Raw genomic sequence first — 24452 nt, 5'->3', positions numbered from 1 at the left:
TTGGACGAGTCCATCTGTGTCTAGCATAGACAACTGTTACTGCCTCTGTTTATATCTGTCAGGGAATTGTCAGAGTTAGGTAGCACAATATAATATAATTATAAGTCCTGACTAATCAGAGGCCACTAGATATAAAGCAATTTGACTCTGAAACAGCAGTCAGGAGAGGTTCCTGCAGTGACCTGGGAAGTTGGTCCCCCACTCTTCCCAAATAGGTCTCAGCGGAGGTGTCGATGTTTTTGTTCAAATCACACTGACCTGTTACAGTTACTGCATTTCCAGTGCTATTTCAAATGGGGGCAAACACCAATAGCTTAACATGATATCTATAAACAATCTATAAACATGATGCCATCATGTAGATACCTTTGTGACGTTGGGTGACATTTGTAGCAACGCTGAGTAACTGCTGGCACTTAGTGGGAAGACAGAGCAGAGGTCTTGTGAGAAAATTACTCCCAGGTGACAAAATATTGAAAATTCAATTATGCTGTGTTTATTACAGGCTTACATTAGCAACTATAGTCCTAATAAAGACCTTGATACTAAACAAATTAATGGGAACACCAGGGGGTACTTAGGGAAATATTTTTCTCTGTGTAGTATTCTATGGCATTGATTTCTAAAGTGCTCCCGATGACAGTGCAGACCTTGCTGAAGAAATTCTCGACGTAAATTATGTGTATAAGAACGTGTGACATGTTAAAGTACTCAAGATTATGAAAACAATTTTAAAATATAATGACAGTGTGCAATAAATTTAATGTTTAACATTTCACGTTATGCGTGTGGATAAATCATCTCAGAAAGACAATCTGCTGGATGCAAATAAGGAGAAACCATAATGGGGAGGCACAAATGGTCTGAATTCTAATTAAAACAGTATGTCATGGAAGTCAACGCATTCATTTTCCCGTCACAGAGCTGATTTAAAAACATGTCCTCAACATGAAGGGCTTCATAAGGAGCATAGACTATACACATATCTATTTCTTCACAAAGAAAATGAAATGATTTGACTGTATAGGGCTAAGATTTGTTTGTATTGACTCCTCCTACCTTCTTCGATACCGTGCCTCAGTCCGTGAGCACTTCTCCCATCCATCTACGTTAATTCGGTGATTGAATTTTAATTTTATTCATTTATATTTTTGCTGCTGCTTATTGAATCCGAGGTTCTGTGCATGTTTAGCATGTGCTCAGCTGCTGACTTAGAACCCTAACCCTTAGTTGTTAAAAATATTCAATTGGTCATCAGCTTCATAAATGTATCATGCACCGCGCAGAACAGGCTTAAGAACTTGATTCTCCCCTCCCTTCCCCAAGATACAGATATTTTCAAAATAATAACTTAAATGCGGAATGCCTTAGAAACCAAGGGTAATCGTATGGGAATTTAGGGCTGAGCCACTTTAGTTGCCCTTTGGATTACAAGAACAACCGAATGAAAGAGATGCTTAAGTTGACCTTTGAAAGACTGGAAGCAGTTTGATCACTAAGGGTTGTCAGGGGACTCCTGCAGGTTGTCAGCAGTGACGATCAAAGCAAAACGAAAAGAACCACATGGTTTACTTATGGGATGGGCAGTATGACAGGGTCCATTTTAATGTCTTCATCATCAAACTCAAGAAAAAAATTAACCAGAGAGTCATACAATTTAACATTTAAATAACAGGAAAGAGAGCTTCAGAAACACAAATCTTTCTGTGTAGTTTGACTGGACTCATTTCTAGTCTCTTCTGGGAAATGCAGCAATTCTGGAGAGGTCAAGAGAAATGAAAAGGAAATAAAACTTTCTAGAAGAAAGGAAGGAATAGGAGAAGAGCAGAAATTTGAATGTCCTCATGTATCTATTTACCCAAGACTCAGGAGAGTTTTCAATGAATAAATAATAAATGGTTAGCTCTTGATGTAAGGATTTGACCATGGAAAGATTTAAAATAGGGGAGTAAAGCAAAGGGGTAAAGTTGAGAAGGATTTTGGAAGTGACTGGTAAATGATGGGAAGGAAAAACAGAAAATTGAGCTCACTTTGGTAAATCACTGTGATTGCCATGATGCAAGAGCTGTGTAATGTAAGCCACCATGCAGGTTTATTGTGTTTTAAAATTTACAGAAGTTTATGCTTGAAAACTTTAAGAACTCTCCACTGTGAAGGAGAAAGAATATGTTTAGGCCACAACTCCTATTTTAGTGTTAGATGATAATATGATTTCAGGTGAGAAACTGGAGAAAAGGCTTTGACCACACTTCAGATGGCCAATGAGGAAAGAGGAGAACTCAAAAGCAAGCTTACCACAGATCCGGGCAGCTAACACAAGACAAACGAAGAAATTATCGCGACTCCACGAGTAACCAAATGCTAGCAGGACTAACCTTCAGAGGGGAAAGGGATATCTGAATAATGGCCGGAAAAATGAAAAACAAAGGCAGAAATCTCTAGTAATAGAGCCACGTGACTAAAGAGGTCCAAGGTGCACACCGGCCTGTAGATCTTCAAAGAGTTAGTTCTAGCCCCATAGGCTTCACTTTTCAGCCGTGAGGTCTTTGAAAAGCCACAGACAATCGCCCTGCATGTTATGAAGGAATAAAAATGGAAGCTTGGGTAACAATGTCTTTATGAAATGAGAATCTAAAATAAATTTCAGATTTACTTGTACTGAACGTATTGAAATACATTTCAAAAATGTAGCATAGCCTGAAGGATAGCCAAAGAGGCATCCAGAAGATGTTTGCTCAGCAGGGACAGGTTCCAAAAGCTTCCCAAATGGTCCTAGGAAGGAGGCAAGATGCTGAGCTCTAAAGTCATGGTCCAGAGACTTCTAGCACAAGACCGATAAAGATTTCGAGGAAGACAAATTGGGCTCACTTCCTAGTCTCATAGTATGGACCAGCAGAGGATTTTTCTGTCATGATTTTAAAGATGAAGAAAAAAAATGAGAGTTTTAAGACACCAAGAAAGCCACTGAAAATGAGAGATGTTGCCCACACTTCCAGTGAGATGTAATGGGTAACTAACTGGTCACTTGAAGCAGAAAGATATTCACGCATTTAATGATCAGTAATGCCAGTGGCTGTGGGATGTGGTCCATCGTAATGTCTTCTTCGGCATGAGATGGGTAACCACTATTTCCTATGTAAATGAAAAATTAAGGTCTTTGTTTTATAATTACCTTGTATCTTGAGTTGTGTTGTGGTATACCGAAAGACTTAGATTTGCAGGTCTTGCTTTTAAAAATGACTATCTGTTAATTGATAATTATCAAACATCTGCTTGCAAACAACATGACCTGGGAGGAAGGTAAGCCACGGAAGAAATATAAACAAAATATATTTAATGCATAATAAAATAATTAGGAGTTATTAATAACCCAAACTCCTGTCAGAATTATTTCAAAAAAAAATCTGAAGATGTCAGTGTCATACTTAATATGAAAAATATGCAAAATACAGTTAAAAGAAACAGACTACAGGTTTATGTTTTTCGAAACATAATGAATCTGTTGACAGGATATATATCGCTGTTATTTATAATCCCATAGTGACAAGAAAATGTCACCAATTACTGGTTTCAATGACAGACACAATTTATTCCTAATGATTTATACCCATTAGGGAGAAAAACGTAGGCTACAATAAGATAAGCTACCCTCCTAGTCTCCAGGAATAGCAGTTTCTCTGAACGTGCGCAGGCAAAGGATAACGAGCTATTTTTGTTAATTTACCTATATAACACCTTAAGTTACAAACTAAAATAATATGCCCGCAAGTATGATTTTAAAAACAGATATCACCAAAAATATGGTGTCCAAGGAGTGACTTTCCAACCATTTTTGCATCTATCTCTATCTCTTTATTTATTTATTTATTTTCGAGACAGGGTTTCTCTGTAGCTTTGGAGCTTGTCCTGGCACTAGCTCTTGTAGACCAGGCTGGCCTCGAACTCACAGAGATCCACCTGCCTCTGGCTCCCAAGTGCTGGGATTAAAGGCGTGCGCCACCACCGCCCGGCTCTCTATCTCTTTAAATATGAACTGGCTTTCAAGGTGGGAGGAATACGATTTAAAATATATATGTATATATATTTGGGATAGAAGGCTGGTACAAGTATGGACTTGTGTGTGGGAAACCTTAAGGAGAATATTATACATTTATTTATATGATTGTTTAGTTTTTTATGATGTGTATGTAGGTGTGCGTGTCTGTGTGTGCATTCACACAAGTGTGATCACAAAGTGACAAAAACGCAGGTCAACAGGCTCACCGGCAAATGTCATCGCTCTCTGAGGCATCGATGGCTTACGGAGGGGACAAATTCTGGTGTCTCCCGAAATGAAGGAGACATGAGCTGAACGGAGAGGAAGCTGAATGAAAAAGGCTAAGGCTCGATGTAGGATCCGCTTATGAAGGAACACATATCAGGCCGATAGTGTGTTTTGAGTAAACAAGGATCACAGACTCACTTCTCCAGTCCCAGAGAATAATGACACGAAGCCCAAGGATCAGATTTCTCCACTTCAAACCAATAAACGAGGGTAAAAAGCCTGGGAAGTTTTCGAAGTCAACCCAGATACTTCTAATTCTGAAAAGCCACACTATCCATTTCTGCGGTACGTTGTCAGACCTCCCTGCGAGAAAGATGACTAACATCTCACAGTCCAGCAAGATAACTAACGCCAGGCCTTGGATTGGGAACGACAATCATCTGGCACGTTCCTTAGGAGCGTAAAGGAGAGCTGATTTTCAGGCATCATTCTCCTAGAAACAAACTGATTATTGCATGAATATTCTCCCAGAAAAAAATAATAAACGGAGCCAGATTGTGTTTTGAGAGCCTGTAATATCTCAAGAAAGTTACTGGTGATAATATGTGAGGAGATTCGGAGTAGAAATGAATCATGTATGGAAATCAAGTATGTCCACAGTTAAATAAAACAGTATGTTCCACGGTTAATCTTTCTTTGAAAAGTTCCTGAAAGAGGAAGAAAAAAAAAATGTTTCTGAGTTCATTTTCTTCTGAAATAGGCTAGATTATGTTTTAGTGTTTGTTTTTTTAAAGGCTGACCAAACTAAGGACGAGGCTTACCAGTATTGATTGTGCTTGCCTCGTGTGTGTGTGTGTGTGTGTGTGTGTGTGTGTGCGCGCAAGAGGCCCTGGGTTCGATCCTCAACACAGCATGAATTGGGTGTGGCAGCGCATGCCTGTAATTGACTACCCAGGAGACGGAAATAGGAGGATCAGAAATTTAAGGTCACCCTTAGCCACTCAGAGAGATCAAGGACAGCTTACACTACATGAGATCCTGCCTCAGAAAAGAAGAAAAAAAGTGACTGAAGTATTTGGACAATGTCAGAGACTCGGCATTTATCTGCTAGCTGGAGTACCTGGAGTACTGTGACAGGGTCCAGCTAGGAAATTTCTGTGTAGGCCACTAAGCATGCTTTCTAGACATAGAAAATAGTATAGTTTTTTTTTTAAATATTTACCTGAGAAAAGCCATTAGCATTAGGACATATGAATTTGAGAAGTCTGAGATGACCTGGAAATGTGGCTGGGAAGTGAGAACAAATGAAAGATAAGATTTGGTAGATTATTATCCCTACTGCATTAATGCAAAGGTCATAGTGCCATTCTGCACAAGCACCATGTACTTAGAGACACAGAAACAGAAGAGACTTAGAGGGCTGGAGAGATGGCTCAGAGGTTAAGAGCATTGCCTCCTCTTCCAAAGGTCCTGAGTTCAATTCCCGGCAACCACATGGTGGCTCACAACCATCTGTGATGAGGTCTGGTGCCCTCTTCTGGCCTGCAGACACATACACAGACAGAATATTGTATACTGTTTATATATCTTAAAAAAAAAGAGACTTAGATTATGCTTCACTGATACAAAATTCAACCCGAATTTCCTACCATGGTAGCTAGCATATGAGATTTTTCCTTCTTAATCATCACACCTCGACTTAACCTATCTTGACCTACACTGACTCCCTCTTGAGATATATCCTCAAGAAAACTTTGGCAAAGTTAGATTTGTATCTTCCACAAAGGTAACACATTTTAAAAATGGCTTTACAAGAAGATACAGTTAGAAGGGCATCATATTCAAAGACTGTGGGTAAAAACAGTGCATTATTTTTAATGTTTCCAATTGACTTAAACCATTGTGCTTATAAAACCCCTTTCTCAATGCACTGAGACAATGATTTAAACTAGGGAGTGTAAAGTAAATTCAGTCTCATGGAAGCTTATGGTGACGTACATGACAAACACAAACCTCTTTCCATCTCATTGAAATGACACTTCTCTGAGGAGAACTGCATCCGCTTACTGCACGGGTAATGGGGCGTTCCATTCTAGAGGGTCCATGTGGTGGGCGTGTTAGTTGCTCTTCTGTGACTGTGACAAAAATGCACAGTAAAGTAACTTAAAAGCAACAAAGCACACATGGGTCAAAAGACCCCACCATACCACTCCTTGGCACATACATGTCCAAAGGACCCAGCACCCTACTACAGAGACACTTGCTTGGCCGTGTTCCCTGCCACTCCAGGAAGTGGCAACAGCCTGTATGTCATTCAACAGACAAATAGGCAATGAAGAAGTGGTGCATGGACCCGTGGAATTCTATTTAGTGGCAGCTAAAAACGAAACCATGAAAATTTCAAAGAAGTTGCATCTCACCCTCAACAAAGAAGATGCTTTCCTCCAGCAAAAATAAGGGCTACTACATTTGCTCAAAATACAGGATAAAGTAACAGTTGAATGCCTAGCATGAGTTGGGATAATATACAACTCCTGACCTAAGGTTCAGAAAACGTCAAAGAAGAAGGGATGGAAAGAGTATAAGAGCCAGGAGCCAGGATGTCTGCTGCTAGGGAGTGTCTTCTAGACATGACAGAGATGCTGTACCCATGACAGCGAGATGCTGTACCCATGAGAGCTCAATAACAGGGTTGCCTGAACAAGACCTGCATACTGACCTGGCAATACCAGTCCGTATCCCAACACAGATGGGGAAATTTCCAAAGCCCCACCTCTAGTCAAACAGCTATAGGCAATCTGTGACTTCTGCGCGAGGAAGGACCAGTTTTCTCCAGGAATGAGTCTCACGGTAGGTTATCTAATTCCTGGTCATCACCCATAAACACAAGTCCATATGAGGAACATTAAATGGACTCTGTGTATGTATCTATGTCTGCATACATAGAATGCGAATTCCAGAAGAAAAAGGCATGAGTTTGAGAGGGGGTTGGAGGTGGGACAGGGGAGGAGAGAGGAGTGAAGATAGTATAAATACAGTATTCAGGTAGGAAATGCTAAAAGAATTCAATTAAAAGCAGAAATATATCTTATAGAAAGCAGTAACTGAAGCTCCAAATCCTCTCCTGTTTTTTTTTTTTTTCCAGGAAAATAAGTCTTGCCTGACAGCTGCCAATTTAACAGTGAACTACAGATTCCACACAAATTACTTAAGACGTGGAAGAAAGTGGTCATTATCTCACTCGCTCGCGAGCAGCTCTCCTTTCGGTTCTCATGCCTTAGCAAGAGCTGAGTTTGGGTGGCACAGGAGAAAGTCCGACACTCCATAGAATGTGCTCTGCTCTGACTCTCTGTATGCATCTCTGACTATTTGAAAACAAAATAGGAACTGAATTCAAATCCACACAAGATGACAGCCCCAAGGCAACCGTAGACCTTTCAATGCAACTGCTGACTTGAACTATTGAGGTCAGAGTCCTTTGTCAGTCTTCATGAGACCAAAGGGCACTTGGCAGTGTGAGGACAACTTAGGCACCCTGCACAAGTCAACTACATAACACCACTGTTTGCGACTCTTGAGTAGAAAGGGAATAGGATCTTCTCCGTAGTTTTGCACAGGAAAATCTGGGCTATGGCTGGTTTGAGTCCTGATGGAAAGCAAATAAAATACACAGGAGCAAACCAGTCTCCGGTTCTGCTCTGCAATCCCTAGGTTCTTATTCTAACGGGAGACGTAGGGTATTGGCTTCTGCAGAGGGTAAGTGAAGGGCTGTGGTTATCTTCTTCCTGGATGTCGAATGGTCACAGAGTGGCCTGTTCTGAGGGATGACTTGAGAAATGTGGAGACATAGCTTTCTCTAGAATCTAACTGGATCTGCTGCTCTACACTGTTTGTCCTATTCCACAATTAAACGGTGATAGCTTCCTTATGCTCATTTATGTCTGTTGTCTTGTAAAACTTTCATATCTGTATACTGTTATATGGACTTCGGTGTGACTTTCTTATCTGTATACTGTTACAAGGACTTTGGTGTGACTTTCTTATCTACTGTGACCTTACGCCATTATTATTCAGGTGACAATGTTTCAAGTATTACTTTACTGGCCTTTATTTTTCTTCCCTACAGTTGCATTATCTTCCTACGATTTTCTGTCAAAGCTAGGAGTCATCCTTACCTCCTTCCTCTCCTTCCACATCGCAAGCCCCACCCATACATCTTCCTCTTCATTGCTTATGTCACCCTCTTGAGTCACAGCAGAACTTGGCTTCCCAATTCCAAATTCCAGTCAGCATTTGTCAAGTGCCAACTCTGCACAAGGACATGCACTGCACAGGGCCACACACCAGAACAGTATGAAGGATGTGGATTGCACAGGACTACACACCAGAACAGTATGAAGGATGTGGATTGCACAGGACTACACACCAGAACAGTATGAAGGATGTGGATTGCACAGGACTACATGTCTGGACAATATGAAGGATGTGGATTGCACAGGACTACACACCAGAACAGTATGAAGGATGTGGATTGCACAGGACTACACACCAGAACAGTATGAAGGATGTGGATTGCACAGGACTACATGTCTGGACAATATGAAGGATGTGGATTGCACAGGACTACACACCAGAACAGTATGAAGGATGTGGATTGCACAGGACTACACACCAGAACAGTATGAAGGATGTGGATTGCACAGGACTACATGTCTGGACAATATGAAGGATGTGGATTGCACAGGACTACACACCAGAACAGTATGAAGGATGTGGATTGCACAGGACTACACACCAGAACAGTATGAAGGATGTGGATTGCACAGGACTACATGTCTGGACAATATGAAGGATGTGGATTGCACAGGACTACACACCAGAACAGTATGAAGGATGTGGATTGCACAGGACTACACACCAGAACAGTATGAAGGATGTGGATTGCACAGGACTACATGTCTGGACAATATGAAGGATGTGGATTGCACAGGACTACACACCAGAACAGTATGAAGGATGTGGATTGCACAGGACTACACACCAGAACAGTATGAAGGATGTGGATTGCACAGGACTACATGCCTGGGCAACAGCAAGGACATGGATTGCACAGGACTACACACTAGGACATTATGAAAAACATAAATGGCACAGGGCCACACACCAGGACAATACGAGGCCTTTCACATGACCTCTATAGTCATTTCTCCCAGCTTTGCAAGTAGATTTCAATTGTCCCAGCTTTTAAACTATCGACTTTTTTGGGCTTGTTGGATTTGTTTGTTTGTCTTCTGAGACAGGGACTCACTGTGTAGCCCTGGCTGGCCTAGAACTCAACATGTAGGTCAGGCTGTCTTCCAATTCACTAAGAACTGCTTGCCTCAACTTCCCTAGTATTGGGATTAAAGGCATATGCCACCACACCCAAGTTAACTATCAATATTAATTTCCTGTTGCTTCCCCCAAAGACTCCTCCAGATCTGGAAGTTTTCTTACAAAGGTAAAGCAACTTCCCCTATCTTTTCCAAGCGTCTGTCTGTCTGTCTGTCTGTTATTTTTTGGATGAGCATATACTACTTACTGCACTGCTACCTTCTCACATCCTGCTCAGGCTTCACAAGTCTGGAAAACCTTTACGTTTCTGCCTCCACGTTACTCTCTCACTCCTGTGCATAGTTCAGCAATGTATTGCCTTCTGTCTCATCTTTGAACAGCCCAGCATCTCTAATCCCAGACAGCTTAACTTAAAAAATATATTGTTCCTTAAAAAAAGTTTCTCAAAATATTTAATATAAGAATATCCAAGAATATATTTACTACATTATTTTAAAATAATTAACAACATAAAATAGATTTGAATACTCACTTTTGACATGGCATCTAATGTCCATAAATCTATTACATATGCTGTTTTTGCTATGTATTTTAAAGGTTATAAATTACAGTGAGTGAACAATTGTGAATTATCACAAATGCAGATTATAGTTGGTACTATAAGACTGTTAAGAAACTACCAAACCAGAATTTAGCGTCTTCAAACTATTTACAGATCTTAGCAATCCTATTTCATCTTTTCTCAAAGTTAACAACAAAACTCTGAATTGACTTTTCACTTAGACATCATCTAGTATTCCCTAATTAAATTGAATGACATTGACAAAAGTGAGCTGAATAGATAGAAAATAAATTACTACACCACACAGCACATTAAAAATTGAAACATATTAAATGTTTAAAAAGATGCAGCAGGTTTGAAAAGGTGACTATTTCCAAGCTAAAGGAAAACACAAGTATCACTAAAATGGGTATATTTAAGTATTTCTTCATATCAAAAAATATCACTATCAAATAAAGTGATAAGAAATTAAGAAAAACATTTGCAAGGCATTACCTTCTAAATATTCACAGAGACAAAAAAGAATAATAAGACCATCTTATACACAAACCACTTCTAACTTAATAAGAAAAAAAACACACCAATCCTTGTCTATATCCATTTGTGAGTAGACACACACACACACACACACACACACACACACACACACATTGCGGGTCTTTTCCGACAGCTATGCATTAATGGTAGAGATCTAACTTGCCTGCTTTAGGGTTTTCATTTATTTAATAAGGCTACAGAAACATTGCGGAAATGAGCCGCCTGTTCTGAGTTGGATTAAACACAGATTTTCTTTGTAACTCGAACCTCTGGTAATTAGTGTGCGGTTGTTGACAGAAGGCAGAATTGTGCCGTCTCGGGTCCCCTAGATCTGTTAAAAGCTAAATTCCTTTCTGCTTGGAGTTGGATTCACTGTTCTTCATCACTGTTAAGACCTCTGCACATGTCCACGAGGAGAAAGCCCACGGTGAACAAGAGGCCTATGTATGAATGGCCTGCTGCACCTGAGCCCTGATGATCACACCCACGGGGGAAAATGCATTCTATGCTCTCATGCCTTTACCTTCAGTTTCTGATAGGTTGTAAAGACCCATTACTTCATATAGCAGAATAATAAAGGCATGATTGAGAATGCTCAAAAGAATATAAAACCATACACTCCTGTGAACAATACACATATATGAAGAGATAGTCAGCACATTGTATAAAAATGAATATAAACTGAAACAAATAGTGAGACAGTTTCATCTACCAAATGGCCAAAAATTTAATCAGGGAACACGGTCAATGCCTTATGGGAAAATCCAATTTCCCATGCTGTTGACATGAGTTGAGAAATCTGTTTCCCAGGTCATCTTAACAGAGTAAATAAAAAACCTTAAATTTCATTGTCTTTGGCTCCAAGAATTTATTTGATAGTAATAGCAGGATTAAGAACAAAGACTTAGGAATGAATCTAGCAATTACAAAATAATTAAGTTGCTCTAATTAATTTATTTATATATCTAAGCTAACAATAAGTATGCTATATATATTAAGTCTATAAAATACATGCTATTTTAAATTATATGCATTTTAGAATGAGTAAATCAAGCTAATCACATACGGCATATCTTAAATGTCATTTTTCACGAATAGAATATATTGTCACTAGCTGCTGTGCCCACCCTGTATAATAGATCTTTAGAACTTGTCCCTCCTGAGTGATATGGTTTTTAATCATTTGGACATCTGCTCACTGCCTTCCCACATGTAAGTTACAGCGGTCAAAATTCAAACAACATGGCTGGCCAAGTGGAGTGGGGAATCAGCAGTAAATTACGATAAACCTTATCATGGAAACAGTTGGCTGTAGAGGGGCCTCTAATCCCAGGGAGGACCTTAGCTCAACAGGAAAACTGAAATTTTCTCTCTTGTTTGTGTTGAAAGACATCCTTGATCTATTTTATTTATTTTAATCGTGTGTGTGCATCTGTTTACCTGTCTGTATACAGGTGCCAATGAAGGCCAGAAGAAGATGCCATTTCTTTGAGTTGGCATTCTAAGTGGTTATAAGCAACTTGGTGTAGGTGCTAGGGATTGAACTCATGTCCCTTGGAAGAATAATACGCTCTAAGCCATTGAGCTACCTCTCTAACCCATGCAATAACAGTGAATGAAATAGAGCCTGTGAGTTTGAAGGCGAGTGGGGGAGGGGCATATAAGAGGGTTTGGGTGGAGGAAAGGAAAGGGAGAAATGTTATAATTATATTATAATCTCAGAAAAGAAAAAGTATAAAGGGGAAAATGTGTCAATACAGAACAGGGACTAATTAAAATATCTCAAGTCTCACTGCTGTCTAATGACCAGGTCAGGCTAAGCAAGCAAAATAGATTAATGGGGTGAATTTTAGAAGTCATAATGTTTTATTCTCAAATTCATTTATGGTTCCACTTTTATCATGCTTGTCACATACAATCATTAACTTGGGTTATTCAGACATTATAAATAGTGGTTAATGCTTTCAAATTTCCTAGGGATTATCAGAAACCCTGCACTCCAAATAGGCTCCTCTGAACTGCCGAGCTCACCTACAAGCACAGTTTGTGCCCCGCCTTCTCCATGGTGGTGCTCCAGACAGAGAAACTCAAGACACCCTCCATTATAAGGAAATGGCTCAGGCTTGTTTTCGGAAGTAACTGACATTTTGTTCAAGCATGTTCAAATCCCTTGGGCTTCTCCATCTGCTATATGTCAAAATTTTAAGATCTCTTTTTGAACTTTAGCATTGCGTAGAAGTAATTCAAAACACTAGATTCCTCTGCCTTGATCACTTGGGTTTTAGAAATTTAGTTTCAATGATTGTTTCTCAAAGCCATCACCTCCCAAATTTGCAGTGTTCAAACAGTAATCACCATTCTGTTTCTTTAACGGTCTATTTTTAGTTGTTTGTGGAACAACTCGTGGTGTGTGTGTGTGTGTGTGTGTGTGTGTAAATATGTGTGTAAATATGGCTTGGTCTCAAGGACATTTTCTTAAAATTAAAATCTAAAATCATACAAACCCAGTGGTGGTTACAAAGAATAAGAAATCTACAAACCTGGGGAAACACTACCAAAGTCCCCAAGTCCAGGCACCAAAACCAATGCTGCCCATTTTTCTATTAGACTCTGCACTTGTGACGGTAGTTATACAGCTGCATAGAACTAATTAAAAGGAAATACCAGTTTTCAATAAGGATGCAATTTCCCCCTAAATCTTTGGATGACACAGAGTCTCAAGTCCAGCAGATACCATCACTTTCTTTATGGATTGTCACCCAAAATAAACAGAAAACTATCCTTCTTTATAGCAAACATCGATATAATTATACACACCAAGACAAATATCTCAAGCTTTGCGGAGCTGAGGTATCTAAGCCTATACTCTATACCCCAGATGCACTTCTGGTTCTGGACCCTTGAGGTGACATTCACTGCTCATGTTCACCTTCATCTCTTCCACCCCCACCTTCACCTACTTCATTTCTCTTTCCTTTCCTAGAAAGAGGCTGAAATGTTACAGGGTGTGGGGGTGATTCCTTCTCCGGCACTGCCCTCCCCTAGGAGATGTCAGCCTCGCTCCCCTTTCCTGGCTAAATCGAGCTCTGAGAAGGACAGTTTCTGTTTGCGGGAACCTGGACGAGGCTTTGACGGTGCTCCCGACCTGTGCAATTTGACGGCAATGGGGATCTTCCCCTCCCGCCAGAAGGCTCTCTTTGGCACTAATTGTGGCTGACTTCTCTATGACCATGAGTCTAGGGATCATGCCCCCACTCTGGGAATTAGTTTTGTTTCTTTTTTGTTTTTGTTTAGGCCACAGTGGACAATCCCTCTAGGTTTCTTTTATTGGTCCTTCTACATCTTTGAATTAAATATTGGGGAACTAGAGGTTCTAGCTTTGGGGCCTCTTCTTTTTGCAGTCTGTTGGTTTTCAGGCCAAAAGTTGAATTCTTCCCCTGGCTCTCTGCAGATGATGAATTCTATCTGAATTATAGATTTGCAATCATTTACATGTACATAAATATTCATATTATATAGGAAAATATGACTGCTCAGTAGGTTGCTATATGTTACTATTCCATGAGGACCTCAACTTCAACATGTCCCTGAAATGGCTAATTTCACCACAAACAATATTCTGCAACTCCCAATTGACATTAAAACCGTATTCCCAGGATCTCACACTAGAGAATATAGTCTTTTTATTATAGATCATAAAATATAATAAATATAATATATATATGTTGCAACTTTTGCTTGATGACAGATTCTGATAACGTAGCTCATGGTGGCCTCAAACATACAATTCTCCTGCTGCCTCTTTCTAAACATGCTGGTTTATAGGCACGTGGCAACATAGTTAACATTTTGAGTGCCTTTCTAAATCTTCCCCTTTTCCCCAGATCATGAAATGTTGATCCTTTTGATTGAACGAGTCTCCTCTCCTGCCTGAAGAGCTAGACCTAACCAAGAAAGCAGGCATCCCTTCTTTATAACAATATCGAGTGACCCAGCCATCTTCCCTATGTTCATCTCTTTAAAGATTCTACCCCCATCTTATCAGCACGGCAGTCTTGAGGCAGAAGCTTCCAGAACATGAACCATCAGGTGGACAAACCTCATTTGAAACACAGCAGCCTCAGAGTCTACACTTTATTCATTCACGCAGCAGCAACTTCTTTCCCACGTTCAGAATCTGTAAGAAGCACCAAGTTGAACCTCTCTCATGGAGAAGATGGTTCCCAATCTACACTGTTTTCAAAGTACTCTATAAAATGTGCAAGTCTGAGCAGCATCCTTCTAATCAAAGCCCCTCCGAGTTGCTTTATCACGCAGAGCACAAAGTCCGCATTCCACAAAGCAGCTCCTTCCATGTGCGGAGGCTACAGGTACCGTCTCGGTTCTCACAGGTTACGGGCACTACATTACTTTTCTATTGCTGCAGTAACTACTACAACCAAGGCAAGTGATAGAAGGGGTCTATTTGGGCTTATGGTTCCAGAGGGATAAATGTCTATTATGGCTGAGCAGAGGTGTGATAGCTGGAGCTGGAAGCTGAGAGCTCACATCTTGAACCACAAGTAGGAAGCAGAGAGAGAGAAGCGGGCAATGGCCCATGGCTTCGAAACGTCAAAGCCTGCCCCGCGGTGACATACTTCATTCAACAAGAGCATGCCTCATAAGCCTACACCAAGACTAACTAGGGACCACATGTTTAAATATTTGACCTTCTGGGAAGCAGTCTCATTCAAAACAGCACAGGAACCAAACAACTTGCTACTTTGGGAACAGTTCTTAGAGGTTCCCCATGCTGTCTGAATCCTGGTTTCTATTGCTGCAATAATACAGCACCATCAAAAGTAACTTGGGGAAGAATGGGTTGATTTTAACATACAGTTCCCCATCAGTCTATTACAGAAGGAAGTCAGTGCAGGAACTCACCCAGGGCAGGGACCTGAAGGTGGGAGCTGATGCAGAAGCCATGGAGGGGCGCTGCTTATTGGCTTGTTCCTCATGACTCGCTCAGCCTGCTGTCTTAAAGCACCCAGGGGTGGCACAAACCACAGTGAGCTGGGCCCTCTCACATCCATCACCGAGCAAATAAATGTACCACAGGCTTGCCCACGGGCCAATCTGGTGGAGGCATTTTTTCAATTGGGGCTTTCCCTCTTCCAAAATGACTATAGCTGGTGTCAAATGCATATAACACTAGCCAGGACACATTTTCCTTCATTGTTTTGTCTGTCTTGGACTTTTAAACCTACTTTTGGATGCCATTTGCCCCATTCTTTATGAAATGGTCTCTCCTTTCCCGCTCTTGTCCTTCCCGGCCACCATCTATTCTGCGCTGACATTGGCTTTGCAGATTTTGTTGTCCCAACACTTACCATATTAAAATCCTATTACATGTCTACATATCTATTTGTCTAACTAGGCTGGGAGCTTCTAGAGGTCAAGAACTACATCTTATTCACTTTTTCTTTCCAACACTCGGTACAACAGTCAGCATTTATTATTCATTGAGTGAAGATGTAGTCGCTAAATAAGAAATGGAATCAATAAGTCACATCTTGACTTAATTCAATTTGCAGTTTCTGTGTGACTCAAAATAATAATATTTAAAGTCAAGGTAACAGTCATCAGGCATTCTTAATTGCTCCTTTTGCAAGTGTATATGCATTTGCATCTCTTTCAATATGCATTCAAATGCTTATTACATTTATTTTATGTACAGACTACTCATTACAGCAAAACCATCTCAAGTCAACCAAAGCATTTAAGAAAATCACAGTATAGTAAAAGCAGCTCATCCAGACTCGTCTCCAAATAATGTAGAAGATTTTCACATAGAATATTGCATGTCTGTGATATTAATAAACAGAATTACTATGCCTTGCCTTGAGAAGATTATTCTCTAAATAGCACACAAAAAAGTAGCTAGTTGCTCTTCAAACACTTGACTACACTCAAAATGGCAAATAAACCGAGCTTCTATGACGCTAACATTTATTTTTTCTATTTCAGTGATAATTATACCCATAAACCTGATTCAGCATTCACTACCACTGAATTCATTAATTAAAACAATTTCACTGCTACCACTGGGATTTCTCAAGGATATCAAAAACACATTCAAAAATCAAAATAGCATACATCATCAGTTTTTATATGTGCTTAGTGTGCTCTGCTTTGATTTTTAACTCTGCCACCACAAGAAGGCTCCGAATTTAAAGACAAGGAGTTTATCTCCTACACGATTTCTTTTTAACGAAACCATGTAGAATATAAAATGGGTTTAACAGAAATAACTCACAATACAGTTTCCTGAAAATCTCTATTGGATGGGAATATATAAACATATGCAAATATTTAAGTAAGAGCGATTATCATATGTCTTTATAATCCCGTGTATGTGTGTCTGTGTGTGTTGCGTGTGTCTGTGTGGGTGTTGGAGATCCACCTGCCTCTGCCTCTCCAGTACTGGGGTTAAAGGTGTATGCCACCTAAATCTTACTTGAGTCATTACTTCTCTTCCCAAGAGTAACTTAAACCCTCCCATACAGCGAGAACATTCATTCTTAAATGAAAATGATAGCTTTTGGCCAGAGCTTGGCAAGTTGCAGTTGAAATTATAAACGCAGACACACCCAGAATATTCAATTATTTCGTACACTGGAAACAATTGGAGTCTATCTGGCAAAGCAGCACCCTAACTCTGAGCTTGATTTAGTGAGCACCCCAGCATACTCTGTTAGCTGTTTGTGACATTCTAGAGCCCTGACATAAAACGGAAAATTTGCAATGGTAGAGCCTGCCAGCACTGACCACTACACTGCAGATCAGAGCCCCTAATGGAATTTGCATTCAAGCTATAACTTCACATGTGTAGCAGGATCTCACACAATTAAAATAACACGGAAAATAGCGTTTATTTCATACAGCAAGAGAATTCCATCTTAATTCTCCCAAACAATTTCCTCTCCAAAGAATGCTGGTGAGAAAAGATGGACGAATGGAATTAGTCTAGTGAAGAAAACCTGCATCTGCCTTAGAATTACCTTCAGAAAATCCCAATACTAATCCCTGCGTGCCAAGAGCATCCCTGTCACTCACGGCATCACAGGTTGGTGACATCACAGCCTCCTGCAAGGCCACTAGTAGTTTCTCCCAAACTCTTCTAAAACGAAATTGGCCCCAAATAGTAATTTAAATTGCAAAGCAGCTCAAATTCTCTACTGAGAGATGATATAAATGGTATCATAATAACGGCTTATTAAATCGGTTTAAGCGAATACCTATTTTTCAACTTAAAGTCCAGTAACTCAACTTTTGGACGTTCTCTTTCCATACAGGAAGTTGACTTTTAAAGTTCCCATTTCAAAGGACAAGTAAAACTGGTTCCACGAAATGTATTTTTTTAGCTGTGCAAAGCAAGTATCTTCCACCTAACAAAGACCCTGCTTTAGAGTTACGCTCTCCTTGCCAGTCCAATTAGCCCTTAATACTTTGGTATCACACACAATTAGTGTGGCTTTAGCGGGGTCCTGCGACGGGCGCATCGCTAAGACACCAGGTGAGAAATGGAGTCTTGTGGGAATGATTTATTTTATTGTGTGGACCAGAGAGCATCAGTTAAATGGTCTTTTAATTGACTGGCTGTCTAAGGAACATGCCTTTGAGGGAAACACTACTTTTGAAATTTCCTTTGGCCAGGAGGGGAAGGAGCAGGCTGAAGCCTTTGAAGTCTATAGCCATCAGACTAATTATCAGCGCCATTCAACGCACGTTCATTTAATTACAGTAAATTGAAAAGGATGTGGGGTTCTGAAAGAAAATAAGAAAGTCAGTAAATGGTGACAGAAATTACAGACTCTGCGAATCATCAGAGGAGACCCCAAATCTTGTCTTTCCTCTTCTTACGAGACCTTATACATACCTGACTATGGTCTAAAGCAGGAGAAGAAGGGAGAGGTGGATTGGAAGCAGGATCATTTACGAAGCTAGGCAGATACTTGATACTGCTCATTTGGTTTAATTCTCATCATCACTCAAGGATATGATTTCCCATCTTTGTAAATAAAAACAACAGCACACACCCACTTATAGCCAAGTCCTGACCGCAATACAAATCCATTTAAGCCCAACATTGTCTTATCCCAATGAGCTATGCATGGCTTGCTGTTACTTCAGCTTTACCCAGGTAGACACCATAACACAAAAAGATTAAGTGACTTGCCCCAGGTCCCAGAACTGGGAGACCCAGGGGCCAATAAGAAACCCTCAGGGAGCACTCTCTAGGTTTTGAGTCGTGGTGACACAGAAAGTAAGGCCACCTCCTCCTGGGCAGCCTGACACTGAGCACCACCCTTTGGTTAAACTTCAATTAAACATCACCTCCCCCCACCACAGGAACACTAAGAGATCGACAGGACAAGAAAAAGTGAGATTAGGGACCCCCCCCAACAAACCTGGCATGACCAAGTAGCAGGCATGGTATAAAGTGCTGGCAGGGTAAGCGGCGGCGCAGACAGCAGTGGTCAAGGATGGGGGGCAGATGTGAAGAGGATCGGAACCCTGAGAGCTGAGGTCTTCACTCCGGCACCGTCTGCCACACTGCACTGTTAACCAATTAAGATTAAATGCAAGGCCTGCTGCTAACGCTGGGAAGCGATGTACATGAGAACATCTTTAAGCCCAAAAGATGGATGGTTTGAAAACACTGCCAAGTCCTTTGTTCCTGACATTTAGATAGGCTTCCAGAATCAAGATTAGATTAGTGGGAATTAGGTCAGGGGTCTTTCAACCACACATCAGAGGGAGTAAAGAAGCCGAAAACGATCCAAAACCACGGGTAATTTTACCTTTGATTCGGGTACCCATTGCGTTCATTTCGTAACCTTTCAAGGGCTTTCATGTTGGAGTGGCTGGTAATGGGGGGGTCACAGATCACCACCATCCAGTGTGTGCCGGTTTGCCAGGCAGCTGACATGTAATAAGGATTGCTCCCACAGACCCCAGTTCTACCAAGAAAGGCCTTCTCCCATACCCCAAGCTTGGAATTCCACGGGAAGCATCATAGACTGATTTTTTTTTCTCCCCTCCAAATTCTCTGGAACCGCAAATTCTCATGGCTGATGAAAAGTCAGTTTAGAAAAAGAAAATAGGAAAAAAACAACAACACATTCTCCCTTGCTCTGAATCTGTGATCTCTTCCAACAGCGAGCTGTGTGGTGTGGTCCTATGGTCGTTACTCACATGGGATGCTCCGGCCATCCGAGGCGCATCAGCTTCACAGTGGCTCTAGCACCTCTTAACGTGAACTGGAGGCCTCTTTGCCAACAAATAAATGAAATCTGCTTCCCTTTAGTGACTTAACTTTTCTTTGGCGTTATGCTAGAATGACAGGCACTCAGCTTGGATAGCTATACAAACATCTTTTTCAAGGGAAAAGCAGCCTCATTCACTGTCTTCTCATTGATGAAAATGGGCAGCGGGAACTCCCACGTTAAACTCAATGAAAACGCAGCCATATCTTGGTCCTTTATGGTGTCATTATGGCAAATTATTTTACTTAAGTCTTCCATGTACTCCTCTTTATATTGTAAAATATCACACACACACGCGCACACAATGCATGCATACACACACACACACACATACACGCCTGCGCGTGCATGGGCGCATTAAGGACTTTGCCCGGTATCTACAGCCAGTACAAGGTGAATAGAATTGGAAAATGAATAACCGAGGAATCAATGAAATGTAAGTGGAAGATCAATACTCTGTCAAAGTTAGAGTAAATTAAAACACCCAAGGAGAGCAGAATTGAGACTTATTTTTAAATTTTATGTTGGAAATATTCGACTAAAGGTAGTAGTGAAAGCAAAAATACAGTTCTGAGGATATTGTTTATAAGGGTATGTAGAGGACTCGTCTAGGGCAGGAGAGAGAGCCCTGTGACTATGAGCACCGCCTGCTCTTCCAGAGGATCCAGGTTTGATCCCCAGCACCCACACAGGAACTCACGACCACCTGCCACTCCAGTTCTAGGGAATCTGACGATGCCTTCTGTCCTCTAGAGGTTCCAGCACACATGTGACTCACAGACATACACATATGCAAAGCATCCATACACATGAAATAAATAAAAAATATTAAATGACCTGTATATAATTACAAATTTTAATTCTTACCTTAAAGTAGCCAAGGGGGGGAACGCATATTTTTTTTATATCAGGGCAAATAAGTCTTCATCACCTCTATTTGATTTCACAACCCATCATTCTGAAGGCTGCTACATACCTCAGATAACTGCTCTTCCTTAGAAGTAAATGTAATCAGTTAATGACTTTTTGCTCCTTCTGAGTAATCATTGAAATTTCAGAACAAACAAATGAACCTGACATACTCTTATGGAGGCACCTATGAAAGACACGGAATGGCCAGGTTTCATGCCAATAACCTCAATCAATTCCTTTCCTCTTGTGTCCTTCCTCCAAGGGACCTCATCGAGGATTCTCAGACCACCAAAATGTTGTTTAAAAAGCAATCACAACCAGATCTTGAGGAAAGAGTAAGCCCAAGTTGAAGTCGCCACTGGTTAACTTAAAAAATATTGCTTTTGACACTTTCTTCTGTGCTCTTAGCTGACCTGTTTACCTTCGGCAAGTGCTGCCAAATGTCCAGAGCTCCACGGGAAGGTCTGGATGGCATTTCCTAATTGCCGTCGGGGGGATGAAGGTACGACTTTCCTTCACTTTCCTTCTTTCTGTGAGCAGGCCCTTCCCTTCTAGTTAATAAGAAATCTGCCATGATACATAACTAAAAATAATAAAATTGATATATAATTAGCTAATCTAAAATAAATTTGTGCCACAAAGATTTGGAGTGAAAAAGTAAGTCGAATCCATGTAAAACATTAAATAGAGACATGGGTTGTTTATGGTACAGATAACAAGAATGAAATGTAATATCTGCATGCATTGTCTTTTATGTAATTTTTTTGTTGTGTAATTATGAAAATAAAGAGGTCAAATGCAGCACGTGAGCATACACCTGTAGTTCTCAAGGAGTCTCATGTGAAGTGCATGAAGCAATATTCATTTCAAATTATAAGTAGTTAAGGTTGGTGACTTCTCTATCTGCTATGAAAACCGATGTAAACACAGACGGTACTGAGGTGAACGGACTGGCTGAGGGAAATGTGGGCTGCATGATTCTAACACTCGTGTTTTGTGAGATAGAATCTTCCTTGTTTCCTGTTGACGGTGTTGGAATAAAGCTGGATACCAGGGAGGACTCGTACTTCCAACAGGAAGATACCGAGCGGCTGTTGGTAATCTAGCTTCACTTTGGATTAACGCATTGGAAGATTCAACATAAAATAAATTGTTTCCAAGGATTGAAATGAAACTTCTCCGCCCCATGAATAGCAAGGAAATGCCTAGGCAGCAGGAGGGAGCGCCGAGTCAAGCCATACCTCAGCTGACACCGAAAACTAAGCACAGATCTGCGCTCCTGTTCTATACCAAAGCCGAGAAAGATGCTCGATAAATAATAAAGGTGAAACATTATTAATAAACAATCATCTTCCTTTTCACACATCCTGCAGTTCTTCTGGTTTAATTTTCTCTTTGCTGTTGGATGTATAGGATAGACGCTGCATCAATAACAGACTGAAGGAGAAGCACACGCCTAACATTAAAAGCTGGAGAGATTTCTTTTTTAATTGTCTCTGTGTCGGTGCCATTGTTCCAATTCTTCTTAGCAGTACTGTCTTACTAAAATATTAAGTTTTCTTTTCAATTCATTATTGCATACAGTTTTTTATAGTATTACTCCACACCGGCAGTAGGACATAACTAGTAATGTATAATGACATTTTTTTAGACCAGGCAAAGCTGCTGTTTAGACACCCTTAAATCCAATTTTTTGTATGTGGACTTAATTGCACAGTAATCCAGTTCCCAAAGACATCAAAGGCCACATTCCCACCCTTTACCGAGATTTCGATGGCTCTCACAAGCTAGGAAGTTTAAAGCAGACCAAATTTGCTCTTCAATCAGTTGAGCCCTGGTAATAAACTACTCTGTGTGCCCACTCACCCATCCTAAGATCCTGCGACTTCTTTGAGATACCTTCAAGAGGAATCTGCTAAGACATCTTTGATTGCAAGCTCACCCCAGGGAAAACTTTTACCAACACGGTTTTCCTAGTCCACAAAAGCTAACAGGTGACATGATCCAATATAAGTCAGACTTAATCTTTTCTTTCCCCTGCTCCTGTACACAAGCTGTTTTTCCAAAAACCATATCTACCACACCATACAGAGTTTGCACAATTTAATAATTTGACATCAAATATTGATCCCACCACCCACGCCGTTTACAAAAATTTCTTGGGCCCTACCACCTTAACACAAAAAGAAAAGACAAGAAAGAGAAAGCATGCAAGGAAAACATGAATCACAGTCAACCGGAATACGGAAGCACGAATCGCCAACATAGGAAAGTAAACAATACAACTTACCGCTCTCACTGTCCGACTTGTTCTCATGTTCTGTGTCTGTCAGGGTGAGGGCTGAGTTGGACCGGCTTGACAGGCAGGAACTGCGGCCCGATTTGACCCCCCTGCCCCAAAGTCTCATGGCATGCTCTGGGGACATCACTGCTTCGTTTTCCGTGTCAGCATCTGACCCTGCACTGATGGAGTAACCTCTGTGAGGGAGCCCCATTTCTGCACAGAATGCCACTCCTCTTCGGGTTGCGGACTCACACACGCCTAACTGCCTTAGGGTAAAATTCTGTCCTAATTAGGGGGAAAGAGAGACAACAACTAGTAAGTATATGAGTCCCGCGGTTTAGTTTCTTTTACTTTATTTTCTTTCAAAAAAGAAAACTTCCCTGAAAGAAACATTTGATTGTCCAGGCTTTCCCGCTCCCAGCACCAGGGGTTTGCGTCAGCTTTGCGGGACACATGGTCAAGTGGATGCAACTACGGGGCGGGAGGAGGCCCAGTAGACTGGATGCGGACTTCCGCTCAGAATGCTTTGGTCAACTTCAACCCGTAGGCACCTCCAGAGATGGATTCATGGCTCAACCTCGAAAACCTAACACAGACCCAAAAACTGGTTTTTGATGGCAGAATTTGGCTTAGGTGACTGTGAAGCAACAGAAATGGCCGTCTGCCCTAGTTTTGGTCCTAACTATGGGGATCTTTTTTCCGCTTACATGTTACTTCTTTGGGTGAAAAAAAGTTTACCTCAGGGTAATGAGCTACTGCTTAAGTAGAAACAGGAGTTGGTCATTTTAACTGCATCTTCTCGCTTTCACTCAAAAAGCAATATAAACGTCTCTCTCTCCTTCCCTCTCTCTCCCTCTCTCTCTCTCTCTCTCCCTATGTGTGTGTGTGTAGATGTTTGCGCATGCACGTGCACATGTGCATGTGTGTATCGTGTGTGCATCCATATGTATGTGTGTGCATGTGTAGATGTGTGTGTACATCTTGATGTGTGTGCATGTCTGTGTAGGTATGGGCGTGTGCACCTCAACACTCAGTAGTGTAACACCTTGAAAATTATCGCCACGCATTGCATATCTATTTTCCTAGATGTCTTGCTTTGAAGAAACACCTGGAAACATCTGGATTGACCAAAGTGAACCCGAGTTTTCCAAGTCCAGCGCACTCTACAAAGGAAGTGGGAGTTGATACAATTTTAAAAATTAATTGATACAATCAGGTCCCCTGTAAAATGAATGGCTGTGAACTCCGCAA

The 24452-nt window shown here is 40.9% G+C and overlaps 1 protein-coding gene across 3 annotated transcripts in view; it reads right to left on the bottom strand.

Moving 5' to 3' along the window:
• Tenm3 (teneurin transmembrane protein 3) overlaps positions 1-24452 on the bottom strand; it is a 606148-nt gene that overhangs the window by 391167 nt on the left and 190529 nt on the right. For 2 of the 3 annotated variants that reach the window (XM_050147272.1, XM_050147273.1), the window contains exon 3: positions 23208-23486. The exons of the other annotated variant lie outside the window; for it this stretch is intronic. In XM_050147272.1, the coding sequence (XP_050003229.1) occupies positions 23208-23486 (279 nt within the window). The remainder of the gene's footprint in view (positions 1-23207; positions 23487-24452) is intronic. 3 annotated transcript variants of the gene reach the window in all.

The sequence above is a fragment of the Alexandromys fortis genome, unplaced genomic scaffold (assembly GCF_014885135.2).
Source record: "Alexandromys fortis isolate MF-2015 unplaced genomic scaffold, M_Fortis_MF-2015_v1.1 scaffold_32, whole genome shotgun sequence".
Lineage (NCBI taxonomy): Eukaryota > Metazoa > Chordata > Mammalia > Rodentia > Cricetidae > Alexandromys > Alexandromys fortis.
Note: the sequence above shows the minus strand (reverse complement) of the source record. Positions and strands in the feature narration are given on the sequence as shown.